The sequence below is a fragment of the Amblyomma americanum genome, chromosome 5, assembly GCF_052857255.1.
Source record: "Amblyomma americanum isolate KBUSLIRL-KWMA chromosome 5, ASM5285725v1, whole genome shotgun sequence".
In the NCBI taxonomy this organism is placed as follows: Eukaryota; Metazoa; Arthropoda; class Arachnida; order Ixodida; family Ixodidae; genus Amblyomma; species Amblyomma americanum.
The window spans coordinates 186,475,672-186,498,708 of NC_135501.1; the positions used below are offsets into that span (position 1 = coordinate 186,475,672).

The following is a 23,037-nucleotide window of genomic DNA, read 5'->3' on the forward strand; positions in this document are numbered from 1 at the left end:
GGCGGTCGAAATTTCCGGAGCCCTTCACTACGGCGTCTCTCATAGCCTGAGTCGCTTTGGGACGTTAAACCCCTATAAACCAAACCAAACCAAGTTGGGCGGAAAATGCAAGTGCGGGGTCCAGACAGCGAGATATACGAGGGCGGAAGCGAGCGCGAATATTTCGTCGCCGCAGCCGCGCTTGCTTTCACGGGCGCAATCGGAAGCAGATAGCGGCGGTGGTCGCGATAATGCGGCCATTCTTTCGTTGCCCTATCGTCACGCGTCCTGATACCATACGGGCGACACCCAAGGTAACGAAGGTGTCGGGACGATGCTCAGGCCGCAACCCTTACAAAAATTTTTTTAAACAGTCTATAGACTGTCCGTAGACTTCTATCTATAAAGTCTATAGACTCTCTATAGACAAACTTTAGAGAACGGTCTATAGGCAATACAAATCCTATAGACAGTCTACAGACAATCAATAGATTTATGGCCATACACTTTTAGTAGACTTTTGTCTATAGATAGTCTATGGGGAACCTGCGCTGCCAAGGTGGCACTGTAATTGATCCATTCGGTGACTTAAAATCTGCTTTTGTCAGCCGCTTGGGCCGCTGCAAACGCGAGAACACATCCTGCGTGATTAGATACCCGCGTTTGGCTGACAGCACTCATTGCCTAGCTTCTCTCGGCGTAGCCCAGATAGCTGACGCACGGCACGTGCGCCTTCGACAGAGCGCGGAGGCTCACGCCAACAAGCGCCTGAAGGTGGCGCGGAAAACTACTAATAGTACTACCCAAAACTGCTTGCTCTTCTCGCTAGGCAGTGTGTTATGGCGCTGCAATCGGCACCGCTAACTTCAGCGCGAGTTCCCCATAGACTATGAATAGATGGTTTATGGTTTGTGGGGGTTTATCGTCCCAAAGCGACTCAGGCTATGAGAGACGCCGTAGTGAAGGGCTTCGGGAATTTCGACCACCTCGGGTTCCTCAACGTGCACTGACATCGCACAGTACACGGGCCTCTAGAATTTCGCCTCCATCGAAATTCTACCGCCGCGGCCGGGATCGAGCCCGCGTCTTTCGGGCCAGCAGTCGAGCGCCGTAACCACTCAGCCACCGCGGCGGCTAGACTATGAATAGAGAAAAATATATCTATAGGAAGGCAATAGAGTCTATAAGAAGTCTGTAGGCTGTCTATGGACCATTTTTCTAAGGGAACATCACGGGCGACCTGAGTCACTTGTCTCTTCTGTTTAATATTTTAATGCGAAAGCATTTCTAGGCTATGTCGACGGGGTCGTGTCACCAAAGCATATCACCAAAACGTGTCCGCAGCGATTGTGACGTTCTCAGAGTAGATAGCCTCAAACGAATGGTTGTGATCGATTGAGGACGCTGTGAGGATGATGCGCAAAAAATTTGATATCAGTAGGATGATTTGTTCATTAATTAGAGCCAATAATGTCAAAAAACGTCCAAAATATCGTGGTCGTCGATATAGTTAGTGGACGGGAAAATAGCTGTGGACGGCAGAATAGTTGAAAAATAGGCAAAAAGTTTAAAACATAATGAGATCACTGCGGCACCCGCATTGGAGGAATGCGTAAACATTGACGCCTCCCCGCCCCTCTTTGCTTCTCTTTACTCAACTCGTCCCCTCTATTTGCTTCACTTGTCCCTTCTCCTCGCATTTACTCAGATCAACCACTGCAATCATAATCAAGTTCCATCATTGCTCATTTTGAGTTTTCAAACTTGGCGCCACGCTTCGTTTTCAAATTTGGCGCCACGCTTCGCTCCGTCAACACTTCTGGTTTTTCAAATTTGGCGCCTCACTTTAGCTCCTCCCACTCCCGGTGTTTTAAAATTTGGCGCCACTTTTTTTGTTTTTCGAACATTTTTGGCTCTAATTAATTAACTAGTTGCCCCACATGCACCTCATGATTTCCCCTACGAGATTTTCCGACGCTCCATCTTATGCAACCATTCTTATAACTCAATTCGTTCGAACGTTGCCGTGATGCGAAGCTCGCGGTGACATGAAACCGCAAACATAGCCATACAATGCTTACGTATTAATAAAGCTTGAAATTAATTGAAATGTGTTTGATGAGTGATAATTAATCGAACAAAAGTTTTGTTGACATAGATTAATTGATTAATTAATTAGAAGCATACGTCAATGGGCTCAAAGAGGGGAAAAGAGATGCGACGAGTGTCGGGGAGGCTTCAATGCTTTCGCATTCCTCCAACGCAGGTATAGCCGCAGTGATCTCTAACGTTTTTTTGCAGTAGCGCCCCCCCCCCCCCCCCCTGTGCTACTATACACCATTACAGATGGAGCGCAAGCCTTCGACACCCAGCTTAGCGGAAAATTCACATTTTCTGTCAAGAGATTCCACTCAGAAGTGGTCCGCGGGAAGAATGAATGTCTGTATAAATCTGGTCATAACTAGATATCTCGTATGGTCGTTCCAAGTATTTTCAGACATAAATTCCAGTCTGATTATAATAAATATTCAGAAAAAAATTTCGGTCGTAGATTCCTTTTTCCCGTTGTTCCGAAGAAGGCCATCGAATATCCATTATAATTTTAGTTGTACTGCGGCATCTGTCATATTTCGCCATCAGAGATCTTGCCACAATACATTAAAAGCGCTCAAGTTAGTGAAATTGCACGCGGCGAAACGGTGCCGGTCGCAATATGTGTTCAAAAAAAAAAAAAAGTGCCGCTAGATATTTCATACAGGCTTCTAGAAAACCGATTCGTTTTTCAGCGCTAAACACTGCTTCCTTTCTAGAAGAGCGTTCAAACGTTCGCAGAAAGCTTCACAGTGTATGTCATAAAGCATCGTGATTAGCAAAAATGTGGAGATCTGCACTCAGCATGCAACGTCCTCCATGGGCATATAAGCTCAGTGATTAGGCCGGAGTGGTAAAGTACGATGAGGAAGTTTTGCGAAGCCTTCGGGGTGCCATCATGACGCCATCATCGTTGCTTGCGGCAGTGTGACGGACACTCCTTAATAGGAACATATGCCATTACTGATCCCACCGCCGTGAGCAAAAATATAGAGGTTTTTGCTGCGGCGCTGTAAATCTTGTCTGCAACCGGTACGACTGCAAGCGCTCTAAAGGAGCGAACGCGGCCTAACCCGCGCTCCACGTCTACAATGACAAAGCTCAAAACTGGCGCCCTCTAACGGCGAAAAACATAGAAAAGTGAACGGAAGTCATTGCGCAGCAGGGCAGGCCTTGTAGCAGTGTATAGTATAAAGAAAGCTACGCTCGAAGGCATGGAGTGTCGCCATGTTTGGAAACGCTAATGGCGTCGTCTGTTAAATGCAATACACTTATTAAAGACCGTCGGTTTCCGTTCATGTAGCGCAATGTCATGCGATTATCATGCAAGACTTCTCCGTCACCGCCAACACGACAAAACAAAAAAAATGAGCATGCCCACGTTGGAGAAGAGCGCAGACACGACGAGCCCTGTCCTGTCAAACGTCTGCTCCGTCTTTGTCACTTCGGCTCAGGCGAAATAATGGCAATGGGAAATAATGGAATAAAGGATCTTGCTAGACGTCATTCAGCCAGCGTTTCGAGAAGCACCATTGTTGGGAGTCATACAATGGCTTCCACAGCGTCGCATCCGTCGCCGTGGCGATCCAGATCTTGTGTCTTCACGGATCTTGTCGTAGATGGCGCCACTTACACTGTTAGCTATGGCGACGATGTGTTGTGCTCATAGCGGGCTGCAAAGCCACTGCGTTGGATGCGCCTGGTCTTCCTTGCTTCCGAGGGTGTTCTCAGCGCCGTGACTACGCCTCAGTTGCCTGATCGACTACCGCCTCACGCAAAGAAACATTGGCAGTGGCTTAACTTGGCTAACCCTGGAATTCAGCGAAAACCAAGCACGCTTGCCAAGCGTCTGAGGCTCGTCCATGGCAGCTCCCCTACACGCTCGCGACAGCCGTTCTATATATACCCACACGACCACGTGGCTATGACATGGTACCACATGGTCTTAGTACGACACCCCCATCGGATGTCGTCACGTGGCTTCACATCACCCCATCGGATGTTCTAAAGGTCAAAGGTCAATCCAAAGTCAAAGGTCAGAGGTCAAAGGTAACTAACGGTCATGGGTCAAGGGTTCGACACCATAACTGTACCGTATGTGGGCATGCATGGCTAACGTGGTTGGGCTGAAGGTGGTTCAAGGTCATTCTCCGGCCTACGCGACGACTAATTTACCTAGCGTAGTGGAGCTTTTCGCTTCCAAAAATGCACAAACAAGCATGCACTGAGCTACGATCACATCAGAAGTTTTCAAGAACATTTACTGTAAGTTTAAACTGACTTTAATTCCCTAAAAAATCTGTTCATCAAGTTCAATGAAACCAACCTCTCTTATCCGTCACCCAAATATCCGGCTATGCAGCCTCAAACCAAGCTACGCAAAGCGCTGACGCTCTTGATATACACAAGAGGTGAGGTAAGTCAGCGGTAAAACTAGCACGTTGGTCCATCGAAATCCAATGAGATGGAAGGCAGCACAGATGTGTAGGCGTTCAAGTCCAACTCATGTTAAGCGTTTACTAGGAGAAGCGACGCCTCGCTTCATGAACTACGCCTTCGTGGTCATCATCATCACCATAATGTGCAGCAAAATTTGGTGCACAGCAGAACGAAAGCCTTATTTATATTTTCAGCCGGCCACGGCCATGTGATCTGGCACATTTTCTCATCTCTTCACTCCATCACCCGCCGCGGTGGCTCAGTGGTTAGGGCGCTCGACTACTGATCCGGAGTTCCCGGGTTCGAACCCGACCGCGGCGGCTGCGTTTTTATGGATTAATAATAATAATAATTGGTTTTGGGGGAAAGGAAATGGCACAGTATCTGTCTCATATATCGTTGGACACCTGATCCGCGCCGTAAGGGAAGGGATAAAGGAGGGAGTGAAAGAAGAAAGGAAGAAGTAGGTGCCGTAGTGGAGGGCTCCGGAATAATTTCGACCACCTGGGGATCTTTAACGTGCACTGACATCGCACAGCACACGGGCGCCTTAGCGTTTTTCCTCCATAAAAACGCAGCCGCCGCGGTCGGGGTCGAACCCGGGAACTCCGGATCAGTAGCCGAGCGCACTAACCACTGAGCCACCGCGGCGGGGCAAGCGTTTTTATGGAGGAAAAACGCTAAGGCGCCCGTGTGCTGTGCGATGTCAGCGCACGTTAAAGATCCCCAGGTGGTCGAAATTATTCCGGAGCCCTCCACTACGGCACCTCTTCTTCCTTTCTTCTTTCACTCCCTCCCTTATCCCTTCCCTAACGGCGCGGTTCAGGTGTCCAACGATATATGAGACAGATACTGCGCCATTTCCTTTCCCCAAAAACCAATTATTATTATTATTACTCCATCTATCGGCCGCCCTCGGTTATGTTCATTTTTTTTTTATTTGGCACGCATTCTGTCCACATTCAGTCACTGTAATGACCAGTACTTGCCACGTCTGCTCCGCGTGTTATATGTTTTGCGCATGTCCATTGCCACTTCACAGTTTCAGCTAGAGCTAAACTGAGCTAAGGCTTCTTAGACGGTATGAACTATTGCTTTTTTATTGCTCGTTATTAGGCCCAGAGAAGAGGGTACTCTAATTGCTAGTCAGATGGAAAAGCGGGAAGCTATTCGAAGGACTGAGGAGCCAACGATGAAAAAAACAAAAAGTGCGAGACGAGCGGGATCAAAGTGCTGGCGTTCCGAGAAGCGAACCTCGGCCAACGATTGATCGACACATGCGTTCGGAGCAAAGGGGGCACCGTGTGTAGCCAGGGGTCGGGCTACAGGCAGGGCTGACTGTCATCCGGCACCACCACACAGCGCGCAGGGGAGCTCCGCGGTCCCTCTTCTCCCTTCCTTTTTTCCCGCCTTTCTTCCCCATCGTTTCGGGAATCGGGGACGGACCCGTACCATCGACGACCGGCGCTGCTAGGGAAGAAGGGAGCACGGTGCACGAAAACGGGAAGCGCTCGGTCGTTCCCTGGGCACACCAGGACGAACGGGAACCCAGGGTGGGGCCGGGACACAGGGGGATACAGTGTCGCGCCGAAAGTGCGTGACTCATCATAAGCTCGTCACAAAAGGAGTAAAGGGCGATGAAGAATACTATATTGGTTTATACAGAGAGGTTATGAGAGACTATATATATATATATACCAAAAGTGATTTCTGGCAGCTGATTTGGTCAATATAATATAAAATCACCAAAAATTGAAGAAACATAAGAGGATTTAATTCACGACGTTTCGGCTGGAGGACACTCGAAAAAGGCTGGTCCTCCAGCCGAAACGTCGTGAATTAAATCGTGTTATGTTTCTTCAGTTTTCGGTGAATTTATATATATATATATATATATATATATATATATATATATATATATATATATATATATATATATATATATATATATATATATATATATATATATATATATATATATAGGAAGCCAACAGTCAGAAACCAAGGTGCACAGGAGAATGTTTCTAATTTGTTTGTTTTTTTATATCTAGTACCAATCTGTTAGTATAAAGAAAATTACTTATAATGCAGCAGAAAAAACAACCATGCCGCCGGTGGGATCCGAACCCACGACATCCGAATATCGCGTCCGGTGCTCTACCAACTGAGCTACGGCGACGGCTGTCCAATCTGCTGCTTTCATGGGTATTTATGTCTTGCGTGTAAGCAAACCTTGAGTGTGTTCACCAGCGCCGCCCTCGTCCATAGCGGTGGACTATATATATATATATATATATATATATATATATATATATATATATATATATATATATATATATATATATATATATATATATATATATATATATATATATATATATATATATATAAGCAGCGGGTGAAGATCGGATGGATCCGGTACAACAATAACGCAATAGAGTGGGCACACGGTGGAAAAAGTAACAATATTTATTCTAACGTTTCGATCAGGGTCTGGCCTTCGTCAGAGTATAACCACCTTCGTTATACTCTGCTTTCAGGCGCTGCAGGTATTTTAAATAAATAAATAAATAACATCAGGATAGCATATTAAAATGATCTAAGATCACATAACACAGGACCGGACGGGACTGTGTAGAATATGACACGAAAGATGTTGCAGATGAGCCCTGCGGGGCCGGCAGTAGGGTCGTACAAACAATGCCTCGACAGGTTACAAAGTTTGGGCTCATGAATCGCCCCGCCCCGAACCTTCCATTCGTCACCTACGCAGCCTCGAAGCGTGCGTCAGAGCAGCGGCGGCAAACATCCCGTTGACAGTTCCAAGAAGAAGCGCGCACGGCGTCCCTCCGCGGCAGAGAAGACCGGGGGAGAGGGGAGGCGATGACGACGCTTCCTGTTGGCAGCGGCCCGTGCGGCGCAAACCGCATTCCGCGATTGCTTCGCGTCGCGCCCTCCGTACGTTGTGTGCGCCTCTCCGGTGCTGTATCCGTCTCCCGGAGAGGCGACCCACTGTCGTCTGCCGCCCTTTGGTAGCATTTGAATTTCGCCAACTTCGGCGGAGGTTAGTGCGTTCGTACTTTGAGCTACGAACCTTGGCTACTTTTTAAACGGCGGCGAAGCGGCGGTTTTCTTTCGTCTGCTAACGCTAGGACCAACGCAATAGACTTGAGGAATTCTGCCCTGCTGAGAGGCGCGCGCGGGAATCCGTGCTGGACGGCATACTGGGACCGGAGTCGTGGCCTCGGTCGAATTTCGATGGAGGCGGAATTCTAGAGGCCCCTGTGCTGTGCGATGTCAGCGCACGTTAAAAGAACCCCAGGTGGTCGAAATTATTCCGGAGCCCTTCACTGCGGCGTCCCTCATAGCCCGAGTCGCTTTGGGACGTTAAACCCCCATAAACCATACCCATTTAGCTTTCTGTTCATAATCATCATCAGCGAGTCCTTGGCAGGAATGAGGTCAGCCAGTCAAGTAAATTATCTAGTCTCATTATTTCACTTTATAATTGTTAGCTCGGTGATACTCCATGCCATTACCGAAAATTCCCTTCTCTATACTCAAATCTCTATTTTATTGAAGGTGGCAAGTGAATTTCGTTTTTTTTCCAACTTATTAAAGCTCCGTTTTTGGCGAAAGTCGTCTTTTTAGGATTCAAGTTCGGTAACGCATCGATCCAGGCCGACTTGAATTTGTTCTCAGTGTTCATTTACAGGGGCTCTGAAAAGGACCCTTAATAAAGTCGCGGTATTCGTGCGATGTTAAAGGTGATCGGTTCGCGAACATCCTCTGGCAAGAGTTATTTTATTGTGCTTTGTAGAAGCTTAGTTGTCTGTAGTCAAAATTTGAATTTCAGCGCCTTCACTTCGAGCGTCACTTTCTGCGCACTCAAAGGTCGGCGCTTCTTCGCCCGCCGGGGGGGCGGAGCTTCCTGACCCGCCAGAGCTACTTGGCTTACCGGCCGCGGCCATGGTAGTTGCCTGACATCTGAAAGAATCTAACCAATAGCCATCCCTGACCTGGCATACGCAGGAGGGTGCGAGCATGAAAAAGTGGCTGGAAAGGGCTCGCCAACTATCGCGCGTGATTGTGGGTTCTCTGCTGTGCATAGAAGCGCATTATTTGGCCCAGGTGTTCATGACAACACAATGCAGTGATTGAGTTTATGTGCTTTCCTCAAAAGGTGTTGCAGAGCGCCTTTAACCTCATTTACAATCGGTACTATTAAATGAACCAGGATGGACGCTCGAGAGATACAGAAATATCACCCATAAAGGGTTTCCGTTTACCTGTGCTACCACCTGGCGTTCAGCTTTGGAAACTGAATGGAAGAATACCGGACGAACTCTCTGGCTTCCTACTTAGCCTTCGGTATCATCATCATCATCATCAGCAGCAGCAGCAGCAGCAGCAGCCTGACTGCACCCACTGCAGGGCAAAGGCCTCTCAGAGCCATGTCTCTCCAATTAACCCTGTCCTGTACCATCTGCGCCCATCCTATGCCTGCAAACTTAATCTCATCCGCCTACCCAACCTTCTGCCGCCCTCTGCTACGCTTGCCTTCTCTTGGAATGCACTACGTTACCCTTAAGGACCAGCGGTTATCTTGCCTTCGCATTACAAGCCCTGCCCAAGCCCATTTCTTCCTCTTGATTTCGACTAGGATGTCGTTATCCCGCGTTTGTTCCCTTGCCAAACTCTGGCCGCTTCCGGTCTCTTAACGTTACACCTATCATTTTTCTTTTCACGGCTCACTGCGTCGTCCTTAAGGTGAACCCTTTTTGTATGGTGTGGCCTTTGGCATGCTACACGCCTTTTAATCAAGCTTGGTTCCTCACCGAGTTAACTTCGGGGAATTTTGTTAGCGCTTTCTTCGAGATTGGCCTCTTCTATACAGCATTTGATACCTGCACGCTTTTCAACACTCTGAAAGCTAAGTGAGAAGCTTGAAGCAGGCTCCTCGCCCTCACAGCAGCATATCTTTCAGTTTATTTGCCTTCGATGTTGTCTTTCGTCCCGACGTCCTCCGCTGCACCGGTCGCGTCCTTATAGACGCTGTTTCTCCGTAGTATACCTGTGCAATCAACCAGACCTGTCTGGACTGGTTCACGAAAGCAGGCTGCTTGCTGGCTCTGAAGGGCGTAAAGACTATCGCAGAGCATGCATCCTTACCCCTTATAAAAATGGTCTATAGGAGTCTATAGACTTCTTATATACTATATTGCCTTCCTGTAGATATTTCCTTTTGTCTATTCATAGTATATAGACTGTATATAGACAAAAGTCTGCTAAAAGTGCATTGCCATAAATCTATAGATTGTCTATAGACCGTCTATAGCATTTGTGTTGCCTATAAAGTGTCCATTGACTTCTGTCTATAGACAGTCTATATACATTATAGACAGAAATCAATGGACAGTCTATAGTCTACAGCGACGAGGCATTAGAGTGCGTGTTCGACCGGCAGTTGTAGTACCTACTTCGACGACATTGGAGCACATGCCTTTTCCGTTCTTTTCCTGCCAGTCGAGCTGCCAAAAAACCACCGAGCGAGACAGCTTTGAACGAGCCCTATATGTGCAAGGTGTGGTGAAACTGGTCGTGCTGTTGTTGCTCGCCATTGGGAGGCGCCAAGGAGAGGCGAGTTTGCACAACCCACCGATTTTTCTCCGCAGAGGCGTTCGTTGCCTCGATATATACCTCGAATCTGTGAGGCACTGCAGGCGTCGGACAGGCAGGTGTATGCGGTGACGAAGTCGGCTTGCTCGTAAAGTCTAGCGCATCGTATAAAAACTTAGCAATCTATTCTGTTCTAAGTGCAGTCACGCCTGCCCTAGCAGACATAAAGCAACCTTGTTGATTCCTTAGAACTGGCGCTTGTGACCATAACCCGGATGCACAAACCATGCTTAACACTTCAATTACGCAAGACGCAAAATTAGAAGGCAATAGCGTGGTCCGTTTACTTTTTTGCGCACCAGTACATGTAGTAAGTCGTTCACTTTTTTGTCTTGATCCACCCTCGGCTTTGTCTTTTTGCGCGCTTCATGCCCAAGATAAGGGCAAGCACTTCGTCTTAGAGTTGTGCGCTTGGCTTAACAGTCGATTCACAGCGAGTCCGTCCGAATACACCTACGAGCTTGGTGAGCCCAAGTCTTATGCCGAACGGAATTCCGAGTCCGATCGAGTGTGATCATCCCAGTTCCACGTGAGCACCTCGACTTGAACCTGGCTTTTGAGTTCCAAAGGTCCGCGATTCCTAGTCAGAACCAGAACGGGACCCTGGTCAAGCCTTGGGAGGCTGACCCGATGGCCCCTACAAAAATGGTTCGTCCCAAGCAGCACAGGTCATCGGCCCAATATTGCAACAGGATTGTCCCATCCTGGTCCTTTGTAGGGCCAGTTTTGCCAATACAGTTCCAATGTTGAGCCAATTACTTGTGCTGCTTGGGATAGACCATCTGTAGACTTCTTGTAGACTCTATTGCCTTTCTATAGATATTTATTTTTGTTTATTCATAGTCTATAGCCTAAAGTCTACTAAATGTGTATAGCGATAAATATATAGATTGTCTATAGGATTTGTATTGTCTATAGATTGTTGAATAGAGTTTGTCTATAGATTTTATAGACTGAAGTCTATATACAGTCTATAGACTGAAATTTTAATAAAGGGGGAGCCCTGTCCAACCGTTAGTGCTCCAAACGAAGGCAGTGAGTGGCCGACAAAGGTCCAAGTCGTGAGCATTTGAGATTTGTATTCTCGAGGACGAGAAAAGGATGTTTCAGAGGAAGCACTCACCGTGTCTTCACGTTTGTTCTTGTGAAACTAGGATTTATGTGCACTCTTGCCAAAAGTTTAGAGCTCAGGACTGTGTGCGTGTGGACCAAGTCGTGTGGCTCGTTATGCATTCCCAGCGTTTCAGATCTCTCGGAGGTAGGGCGAACTCTGGCTCCAATCCTCCGAAGGTTAGGACTTCCACGAATGTGACAAGAGCCCCACTGCGCGACTTATACGCAAACTCCCTTGGGCTGTAAACTTTTGATAGTGTATGTACAGTTGTGCATTATGCGACCGAGCCAGCTGGTAAGCGTCCGACTTCAGGTGAGGCTGGGAGCATTCGAACTCTACAAGGAAATTTATTTGCTCCGATGCGTTTGTTTTTGCATAACCAGGATTTTTATGTGGTTGCGCAAGTTGTTTGCTGTATAACTGATCCGTGTTTTTATGAATACTTATCTGCGGCACATTTACTCACATTGTACCTCGAGGTACACCTCAAGGACCTTCGGATGAGGGGTCCATATGAGGGGTGCAAGTTCCATACTTGTGCAAGATGCACCCTTGACTGCCACGTAATGGGTTCTTGAACCCAGAGAGCCCCCTTGAATCCAGAGAATACCTAAGCTTTACGCAAGATGGCACTGTTCTGTAAAATAAAACGAACTGAAAAGTCCGAGGTGATGTGAGTCCGCGAGCAGAGATGCTCCAGCGGCGTTCAACACTGGGTGAAAACACAGGGAGTCGTGAGTCAAGCCCGCAGTTCATTTTTTTTTATTCACAGCGGTAACACATTTTCTCTCTCTCTCTCTCACTCCAGACGTTTTTGTCTTTTTTGTCATTTTTCTCGCCAAGACGCTTTTTTTTTTTACTGGCGACAATTTTTTTCTTAAACAGTAACAATATATGGCAAAAAAGATGTCGTGGCTGCGAGTTGTATTCATTTTTTTTCTGTGCATTTCCACAGCTCGAGATGAAATGGGCGAAAGGAAAAAAAAACACGAAATGGAGACGTACAGAATCAACACCCATGGGGTTCGAAAACAAGTGAGGGGTGGTTGAGAGTGAGCCATGAGAAAATGACGTGTCGCAAAAAAAAGTACAAAGAAACAGCTGAAGAAAAGACAAGGAGATCCGGATAGAGGAATTATGCCCGTGTGTGTGCGTGTGGTCTGAAGGTGTGTCTGCGGGTGTGACTGCTTTTCACGTATATATTTATATATAATATATTACACTTTGTAACATCGCGCGCACTTAAATATATTTATAATATACTCTCGTCCATATTTACTCCGTCTTATTCGTCCTGTAGCACGGTTCTGAATATACATATATATTTATATAATGTATATATATATAATATAAATCTATTCTCCATGTCGCACCTGTTTCACTCCCATCTTGTGTATGCTCGCACAATACCTTTCCCCCTTCATGCTACCACCCTCACTGTGTTTGCCACAGGAACCTAAGCGAAGTAGAAATGACAAGGTTTTTCTTGCATTTCAGGGCACAAGGCAGGGCGTTTGTGATTTTTCAGGAGACCAATAGATGCTTGTTTAAAAAACACATCAGCAAATTTGATTCAACTACGTAAACTGTTAAAATTTTTAGACACTTTGTACTAATACACCCCCCCCCCCTCCACCCCCTTCTGCAGTTCAATCGTTATCGCATGAACATTTTTTATCACAACCGTTATTTTATCAATCAGTACCAGAGAGAGCACTAGATAAAATGCTGTACACGTATGTGTGAAAACGGATGTTGAGTTAAAGCAGAACGGATCGGGGATACTGACACTGAGGATCCATGGTTTCGGGTGCGCGCCGCAGTTTGCGGTAATGTACGAAATTTAAAACACCTCTGATAGGTTAGCGGAGGGGCAGAGGGCGCTGCCTGACGACGTCTGGCTTTAGCGATTGGTTGAGCGACCTGGGAACGAGCGTGCTATTGGCCAGTGAGCAAAACATGACAGTAGTACCAGGATGTGAGCATTGGGCGCCAGTTAGAAGTCTCTGGCCGCCAGTTCCGTGTTCGGTCGTTGGGAGTAGCTGTATCTCTTCCTTTGTGAAAGTTTGTGTCGCTTGCAGGCTTTTGGGCTTAAGAGGCCTGATCAGGAAATAGGAAGGACTGGGCGGTCACTTGATTTCTACTCGAAACCTATTTTGCGGGTCGAGTTGACGGGACATTAGCTGCCGAACAGAGAGGTGACTTAATGTGTTTCTTTCTCCCAACGAAAAACAGAAATAAAAAATTGGATGCGCCGAATACAATCTTGCCTAAGCAGACAAAACGTCCAATGAATTAAGAGATGTCCAACTGCACAAAGACTGTGCCTGCTGCTCAAAAAATTGGTTTCTCACCATTTTTTTTTCTTTTAAAGTACAAGCTTCAATTTTGGCCTCTTTCAGTGTAGTCACACGAAGCCGAGCTAACCCTGCGATAACGTATAGGGCAGCTATCTTTTGCACCGTGAGGCAGCCTGGCAGAAACGTCCTTCCAGAGTATTCAAACCGAATTTATAATGACACGGCTAGCCCTCCCTCCCGATGTATACTTTTTTCTTTGTTTCTTCTCTTAGCTACGTGTAAAAAGCGCCCAAGTCGACGCTCGTTCAAGTCATGTCGACGGCATTGAGCAGGTGACGTGTCGTGATGAACAGCGACCTTTTTTCAAAACCGACTCCCTTCGAAGACACATTCTACTGTTCGACCGAATTATTAAAGCGTAATATTGCTTGCATCCAAAACCGTTCCACTTTTCGTGCTCTCCTACCCTCACGTATAATTTCATGAGTATTTCTGCATAATTCCAGAGTGCCCTGGCGGTCTCGGGGTTCTTCCGATAATTCCAGACCACCGTGAACTCGCTTTGCTACAGAGGGTGCCTTCAGGTCTGTTTCTTTTGGAAAAGCGGAAATTAAATGCGCACAAGAAAAAAAAAAGCGGGTACGTCTACTGCAGAATAAAGGCCTCCCCCTTTGATACCAATCACCCCTCCCCCAAACAGCGCTCTGCACAGTTCACCAAACGCGACTGTGGTGAATCGCGGTGCTCGGTATTTTTCTCTTCCCCTACTTTGTTTTCTTCACAAATCCCTCTTCTCTAACCTTGGCGTCTCCTTGAAGGCACTTTCTCAGCTGTTTTCCTTCCACGCAGCCTTCGCTCGCGTTCTCACCTTAGCACATCGCCAATTCCGTCACTCACGTGACCTGTCCCTCTTGGCCAATAGCAAAGCGTGATCCGACTGCACTTTTTAAAGACATTGCTAACTAATTTAAGAAAAGCGGCCGGCAAAGAAGCGCGCGCATGCTACTAGCTGCTACTGAAGAGACACAACTCGCTTGGGGCAAAAATGGCTGAACACGCGTATAGATAGATAGCTCCTTGCTTAGTAAACGTCTGCACTGTTTGGTAACGCCAACTCTCCCCCTCAACCACGCCTGATGGGAGCTACGCGCATCTAAGCCTACTACACGAGCAATGGTACGCGCTGCGCATGAAAACTTAAGAACTGCCGAAGAGGCTGGCTACTCTAAATTTGAATGTAACAGTGTTCAAGAGAGGCGCAAATTACTTCATTAAATCGAGAAATTCGGCAAACCGAAAGAACGTTTCACTGTGCGTCGCTGCAGCAAACTCATCCTGCATTCAACTGGGAAACCTCGCAATCGAGTTTTGTTATAGCGAAGCTTTGGCTCATTCAAACGAAACGCATTCGGATTCCGCGTGGTTTAGCTCTTTCTGCTGTGCATTAAGCCCCCTTTACGATGCCGATATCCCGCTAGAAATATACAAGAACTGTGCAAACACTCGTGCAGTGGGGTCCGAGGAGGGTCATCACGATGACTTACAATTAAGGTAATTAGGGATAAAAAAAGGAAGGCCCGAAAAAAAAAACAGTCACTTTTGTCCTCACAGTCCTCTTGTCATCGGATCGCGCGTGCCGTCATGCAGTCTATTGCGCTTTGCGGAGTTTCGCCCCAACTCAAGATCTGTGCCTTATTGCAAGAGCAGCTTGAACACGGGTGGCAACAGCGAAGAATACGTGCGTCCTTACATCGTCATTATTGCTTTTACATGCGCGAGCAGGATTACATCTTGGAAATAGGACCACTGTTCTGCGCTACCGCGTTGATTGAACATTTGATTCTTCTTGTTCCCTGCCCTGCACAAAAGACAAGGGAGCGACATTGTGCAAGAGTCGCGGAGCTGCTTCTCAAAGTGATGTGTTGCCGTGTCTGCGTGTGTGTGTGTGCCAGCTGTGTACAAGCGAAGCCTACATGGGGGGAATTCAAACGCGACTATGAGACGCTGTTGCTGACGCTGCCCGGGATCTTTTTTCCCCCTTTCCATGCGAGCAACTGAGATCGATGGCTGCATTAGCGCGCGCGTTGCATTAGGTAACGTTAGAAGAACACGCTCACTCTGGTAGCTCGACAGACAGACACGGTGACAAGTGGACAGTCAGAATCAATTCGACGTTGCGTACTGAAGTTCCTTAAGGGTCGCAGTGTAAGTATTGAGATATTAAAATACACAGTGTTTCACATCTTGGGTTCTGAGGAAACCGTGCGCTCTGCGGAGGTCACGAGAACTAGCGGCGCTGCAGTCGAGTGTGGTCATGCGAACAGCACAACGCGACTGCAGCGCCTTTTCTTCCTCGCGACCGTCACGTGAGGTGTACTCAAATTATCAGCCTTATCGACTACCATAAAGAGCCTGTTTTAATAACGATCCTTCGTTGCTACTTCAAGAGCTATGGGCGGGCAATGATTATATGCAACAGGTGCGTCTCGTTCAAGAAAAGTGAAGACAATGTCCCTAACTTCTGTTACCGATCGCTAACGCGGCGTTCCCGACCAGTTATGGAACAGTTATGTCGACTATCCGCATAAGCTGTGCTAGATTATTCCCGAAAATTTACTGCTGCTGTTGTTGGCACTGTTTTGACTTGGAACGTTGCCCCCAAAGGAGCCAAGTCGCATCTTAAAGCACCTAAGCAAAACAAAAACAATCAACATGAGCAAATAATATGCAGTCTCTCTGCCGGCAACCGATATTGCGATATCGCCGCATGCGCTGACGAGATGATAAAACTCCGATAAAAGACAGAACTGCAGAGCAAGAGATTTCGGGGCAATGCAGTTGTGAGCGAAGGTAGGAATTAAAACCGCGAATGGGTGCCACAGTTTCCCGACTGGCGCCTAGTTAGGCAAAGCAATGATAAAGAGCATCCCCGTCACGTGATCATGGAGCGCTTGTAACCGATTGGTCCTGTCTGCGCTGCTGCACAGGATGTCGCAAAGCAAGCGTTATAAATTTGTACGTGGTTTTTAAGTTCGACGCAAGTTATTCACTAAGAAGGGGCCTCAGTTAATTGAGAAAAAGTGAGCGGCTGTTCTCGTAATTGCACGAGGCAAAAAAAGATAAAAATAGAAGCGTGCGCATTCACTGCACCACAACTGCTGCTTCTCTATTAAAAAAAAAAAGATTCCAGCGCTCTAGAAACACGAGAACACCCATGTATACCTATCCGTCTGTGGTGTGCATAAAAACGATAATAAATGAGCATGAACGTTTGCCGAGGTGAGGGTTCCGTTCGTCTCCACAATTGTGTATGTATCGTGAGGGCTTTTGCTTGAGCTGTCTCATTGGGTAATAAATGAGAAAAATAATAATAAAAGCGAGGGCAACCCCGACGTTCACAGCAGTAGACCGCCAAGTCTCGAGAGAGCACTACTGACCAATCCTCCTCCATGTACCTACCAGCTGTCCCCCCCACAGGAGAATTTTGGTAGCTCCAAGAAAGGAGCGGGAATTCGACCTGAACTCCGATACCCTGCATCGTTTTTTTGGTCGGAGGAAAAGGTCGTCCAGGGCGCGAGTTTTCGTAGCTTGAAATGTTAAGCCTAACGTGGCGGCAAAGGAAGATAGCCTTCAGGCTGTACAAGTTGTAAGCCTAGCGCCGCTGCTGGGTTGACGCGAACGTTTCTTTTTTGTCTTTTTTTAGATCTCCCTATAAAGGGATAAAAACGCTTAAATATTGAAGCCTAAACTGTTTTGCCAGAGCCTGAGATCCCAGAAATTGTATACCCCGCCTTGGGATGGGAGTCCGCGGGCAGCAAGCCTCGATACTGGGCGGTCTTTCACAGAGCCGGAGTTACCCCCTATACAACTGTATGCACAGAATGAAAGCCCCGAGCACGCACTTACACACACACACATTTATGTACAAGGGCAATTTGCGTGCGGCTGGGATTTCGAAAACAACAAATGATCTGAAAAAATAAAAACAACTGAGCACGCGCACATATGTACAGCAGTCACCAATACTTCGCCGACAAGAGTAAGCATACACGGATAATATAATAATAATACTCTTCTCCGCCGGCAAAAGCACAACAAGGGCACTAAAATAAAATGGGGCAAGACTGGGCGTAAAAAATAAATGATGATACATTATGTACAACACCACCAAATGTTGCTGTGTGGTCGCTGCTGTTGGCATCAGGCGTGAAAATGCACAGCTTTTTTTTTCAATTCTTTAAAAAGTTGCGTGGTCCGAGGGAGTTGATGCGTCCTATCACAGATTTACGGGGTCTCTTTTTATATATATATATCACAAATTGAGAAAAAAAAATTCCCCCCATGTCGAGCCTCGGCGAATGCCGCTTCTCAATTGTGTAAATGGCCCCATCTCCCAGCACTTTCTTGGAAAAAAAAGGGTGTTAAGAAGGTGTACACTTTAACCCCTCCTGTCACGTATCCACCCGCCTTGTCGTCGAGCTCGTTTCATTCTAGATAGAGCTAGTGAAACGGACATTATCGGTGCTCTTTGGAACAGTACAGTGCACAATTATTCAGCGTGATCAGGAATGTCGGACATATTTAGCACCGTTATGGGTGTATTTTGTTCCAAAGGGAGTCAACAGCCGGGATGAATGGCGAGACGGGAGGGATTAACATGTACACCTTTTTTTTCTCAAGAGTGCTTTCAGCCAAAGTCGGTTGTTCACATGACTTCCCCAAAAACAACCTCCCTATTCTCCTTTTTTTTTGTTTTTTTCTTTCCCCTGGCAGAGTGCTTGCACTAAGCTCGGACGACGCAACCCACAGAAGCTGAATGCGCACCAACAGCTACTACAAGGCTTCGCGCAGAATGTACATGCACGCTCGCGGACGATACATGGCGCTGGCTTCTCTAGTAAGTCACAAAGCACGCTTATTGTGTAAGGCCGCGGAAAACACAGTTCGCGCCGAAAAAAAAAAAGAGTTTGCTGCTGCCCACTGGATGGCGCGCGAATCTTCTGTAACCCCTCCCCGTTCGAGAAGACGAGCGTCTTCCACGGACTACCCGTAGTTCACGATATTCGCCCCCAGATTGTCGTCGATGTCATCGGGAACCCACAGTCAGGATCAAGAAGTCCTACAAGGTCAACGAATGATTGGAAAATATTTTGTGACGACTGATGTACCAGCATGGATTGGAAGTCGTTTGGAGGTTGCTTACATCAGCGACATGAGCGCTAATTTGTAGAAAATAATTTCGGCGAATGAGATAAGCTTACCGCATGATTAGAATAATTTGGTAAATGCGACAAGCTCTGGAACCGGGTTCCAGTAAAAATTTTGCGGCAGTTCTGGCGAGGGAAAGCTTCGCCACTGGGGCTCCCGGATGACATGATATACCCGCGCGGCAAACATAAAATCAGAAAGACGGTTTCGAAACCAGCACCACATTTCGTCACGAAAAAAAAAAAGAACCGACGTTTGCTCGCTCCCATGCGCAGTAGCATCAGCAGCGGCGACGTTCTTGGCGCGCAAAAAACGACGCAGCCGCGGCGCGAAATTGGAAAGCCCAGCGCAGTGAAGAAGGTTCGCGGGAGACGAGTGCCCCCGAGACGACCGAGAAAAATTAAAAAAAAAAACAGCGCGCGTCGCGAAGCTGGGCCGGCGAGAGGGGGGGCGCTGGTGCAGGTTCTCTATGCCGAGTGTGGCGCCATCTGTCTGCAGCGGCGGTCATTGCTCTCGCCCGGTCGGTTTTGGGGCTGCGAAGGAGCAGGCGGCCCGATTCCACTGCCTCAGACTGGTGCTGGAGAGCCAGTCGCTGCCGCTTTGCCCTTTGTATTCTCCTCTACAATTTGCTTTGTTCTTCTTCGTATGATCACCGCTACAGCTAGTGTAACGTTAGTGCGGTGTCGAGGCCGCTAAATGCATTATTTTTGCTTGTACTCGTAAGAGACAAGACGTGAGTAACGCTTAAATCCCTCACCCAAGTTTTAAAACCTTCGTGGAATTGACGAAAAAAAAAATCGAATTCCCTTGCCTTCGAACCTACAAGACTATCCCGGAATAAAGGGACGTTTCTTGACCACTTTGGCGTAAGTTACACAAGAAACATGAGCAGTTTAATCTGAACTGAGTAATAATGTTGCTTCGAAAAGCTCCTTCAAGATGAAGAAAAAGCAAAAGGCAAGGCGGCTGATACGGCATGGCCTCCTGGTAGGTGCTCAGAATAGCCGATCGGTTGTACCTTCACTGACTAGGTCGCGAAAAGCGTAGAACAGGAAGCTTCGCTCGCCACACCTTTATGTTTACGACCGACGGCGGGACCTTCCCAGGACCGTGGTGAAAAAAAAAAACTCCTTCCGTTTTCCTGCTTGGGAGTTTCTTTTTAAGTCTCAGTGGCACTCGTCACCCGTAGCGCGCCCGCCACGGCCCATGCGATTGAAGATGATTAACTAGGCCGCAGAGGTGGCCGGGGAACAAGGGCACGGGACGTGCGCAAAACGTAACAAAGCTCCGACCTTTTTACACTGCCCCGTGTTCCGTCCCCGGCGCTAGTTAATTACACTCAAAGATGGACAGGTGATCAGCTAGTCCACCCGTGCACCGCTATTCAGCGGCTGCCGGACACTGACCGACTGCGGGCGACAATACAGCACCGCCCGCAAACAATGAGCAGTCGCGACTCTTTGGCAACGTGAATGTCGGCACTCTTAGATGATGATTCAGCGCTCATACATAGTCCGCCTTCCTCCCTCGCTGCTCCACTGTCCTCCCGTGTACACGCACACAAGCAGGCGCATCCTCCGGACAGGAGGAACGAACACGCCGGGAGGACGAGGCGGCTAGAAGACAAAGGCCCCTTCCAGGACGACAACCGCCCGCCGTGGTGGACCCTCAGGACATGACAGTGGCCACGTGGTCCTCGGCGGAGCAGCCCATGAGTCCCTTGTAGCCGAAGCTGACCTGCTGGCCGGACGAGGCGACCAGCTGGCAGGTGGCGGCCGACGGCGACGCGGCCGTGGTGGTGACCACGCAGTCGGCCGCCTGCTGCTGGGACGCGGCCAGCGAGCGCATCAGGTCCTCGGCGCTGACCGGCGCCAGCTTGACGTGCGGCGGCGAGAGCGGCGACAGCAGGTCGAAGTCGTACAGGGACAGGTCGATGTCGCCGAAGATCTCGTCGCTGCTGCTACCGCCGCTGCTGCTCGCCACCGAGGACGAGGACGAGGAGGAAGAGCAGCTGCTCGTCTGCAGCACGGCGGAGGCGGCCACGGACGTGGAGGAGGTGACCACCATGGCGGCCGGAGAGTTGTGCGCAGGCAGCAGCGTGTACAGGGGCGCCGGAGCGGCGCCGCAGCCCGGCTCACCGCCGCCGCACGCCGAGGACACCGGCTCGGCCACGCTGGGCGCCGGAGGCGTCACGGGCGCCGCCCCGTTGCCGAAGTTGAGCACCGAGCTCCAGTTGAGGCTGGGCAGCCGGTCCTCCTCGGTCCACAGGGGCGCGGGAGGAGGTCCCGACGCCGGCTCGGGCCGGAGGAAGGGCGTCAGCCGGCCACCGCTGTTGTCTCCGGGGGGACAGGAGCGGTCGTAGTCGTCGCCGTTGTGGAAAGGCGTCGCGGCGCCGTATGGCTGATGAGGCGGAAGGTGGTGGCCGCCGCCTCCGATGGCAGCGCCGTTCAGGTGGTGGTGGTGGGGCGAGTGGTGGTGGTGGTGGTGAGGCGAGTGGTGGGGTGAGCTGGGGGAGGAGGCCGGCAGCGCCGGCTCGGGTCCTCGGGGCGGCCTCATGTCCCGCTCCAGGGCCCGCAGCGTGTTGCACACGAGCACGGACCGCAGGAGGCTGGGGTCGGCCGCCTGGCGGAAGCGGGCCAGCTTGCAGAGGCTCATGTTGAAGACGACGTGGTGCCGGCGCGAGTAGGACCGCGCGTCGTCCCCCGACGAGCCGCCGCCCGTCGTCGAGCTCGCGGACGAGCAGGAGCTGGACGAGCTCGAGTCCTCTTCGTCGTCCTCCTCTTCGTCGACACCGCCGTCGGAGAAGTCGTCCAGCGAGTGCGCCTTGCGCTTGATCCCCCGGGGCTGGGCCTCCGAGAACATGGCGCTCACATGGAAAGGCGGGGCAACGGGCGCTGCTGCACTCTGCGACCGGACAAGGGGAAGGGACAGAGAAAAATGACACGAGAGGATCAGCATTGCGCGATTTTGGGTAGCAAAGCATTCAGAAACATTAGGAGTACGAGACACGCCGTGGGACGGCTCTGGAATTAGTTTCCACCACCTGGGGTTCTTGAGCGCGCAGCGAGCTTCAGTACCGACGACATGCGGTCGCAGGGATGGGAATTCAACCCGGGCACTCGTGCTCAACTACCGAACAGCACAGGCATCGCAGAAAGAGGCGATGCGATCACCACCCCTCGCCATGAGGAAGCTCTACCGAACAAGTCCTTTAACGTGCTTGTTTGACATGTATTCCTGCGGTTTGCAACATTCTCTGGTTACTACGGTAACGGCAGACGCATTCTATAGCATGTGTGACGAGCTCTCTGCGACTGTACAAAGCTCAATTGTCACGTCGGCAAGGTTGCGGCATAACGCTAGAATAAATGAACTAATGACACCTTGGATAAACCCATAGTAGCTCAAAATCAGGCATTCGTGCTTTGTAGAATACCGAAACGGTTTCTTTAATAATTCCGCAGCACCGGGGGCTGGGTTTGCTGAATAAGAGATGGGAGTAAACAAGCTAACTGGCCGCACTGCTAGCCGCTTATCGCCTCTTCCTCCATTTCTTCTATACAAGCAAATAAATAAGTAAATCCGTGCGGATACAAGACAGCTTGCGCCGAACGGGCGGCATCGGCTTCGTCGCCCGGGAGTGCCAACTCGAACTCGTCCTCCGCCGTTTGAAAACTTGGCGCCCAACGTTGGGGACTTGCCAGCGAGGACGCGCAAAAAGAGGCGCCGCCGGGAGCGGGAAATGCAAGAAACGACAAAACACACGGGGGAGAAAGAGAGATAAAAGAGGAGAAGGAGCCGCGCATTTCTTTTTCCCCGACAGGTGCCGCCTCCAGTTCTCGGGACGCTTTCGTTACTGTGACTTTTTTTTTGTTCTTTATCCGTCGTTCTTTCGGCGCTTGCCCAACGGCTGCCGACGCGCAGCACTGCCGCCCTAGCGGGCGCTCTGGCAGACGCTAGAGGAGGCCGCGGTAGGCAACGAGGCACAAGCGCGTGGTGCGCTGTTAAGAGCGCATGCGCGCGCGCTGTCTCTTGGAATACAAGGAATCACGCGGTAGAGAGATAGCGTTACTTGATTCAGTCCGTCTATAGAGAGATAGCGTTGTTTGTCTTCTTGATTCAGTCCGTCTAGATATATCGCTGAGCTTACTGACGGCTTTTACATCACTGGTGTGTGCAGCGCAAAGGGGACTGAAGGACATTGGGCTATTATTGTCTGGTCCCTCG

At 49.1% G+C, this 23,037-nt stretch overlaps 1 protein-coding gene and 1 long non-coding RNA gene across 2 annotated transcripts in view; one reads left to right on the forward strand and one right to left on the reverse strand.

Annotated features, from left to right (window-relative positions):
• LOC144133214 (uncharacterized) overlaps positions 1-19,197 on the forward strand; it is a 23,334-nt gene extending 4,137 nt beyond the window's left edge. The window contains exon 2 of the long non-coding RNA XR_013315007.1: positions 15,679-19,197. This is a non-coding gene — a long non-coding RNA (uncharacterized LOC144133214). The remainder of the gene's footprint in view (positions 1-15,678) is intronic.
• The window catches only part of LOC144133213 (uncharacterized), a 33,927-nt gene continuing 22,931 nt past the window's right edge, over positions 12,042-23,037 (reverse strand). The window contains exon 2 of the mRNA XM_077666108.1: positions 12,042-21,714. Within this exon, the coding sequence (XP_077522234.1) occupies positions 20,479-21,714 (1,236 nt within the window). The 3' untranslated portion in view covers positions 12,042-20,478. The remainder of the gene's footprint in view (positions 21,715-23,037) is intronic.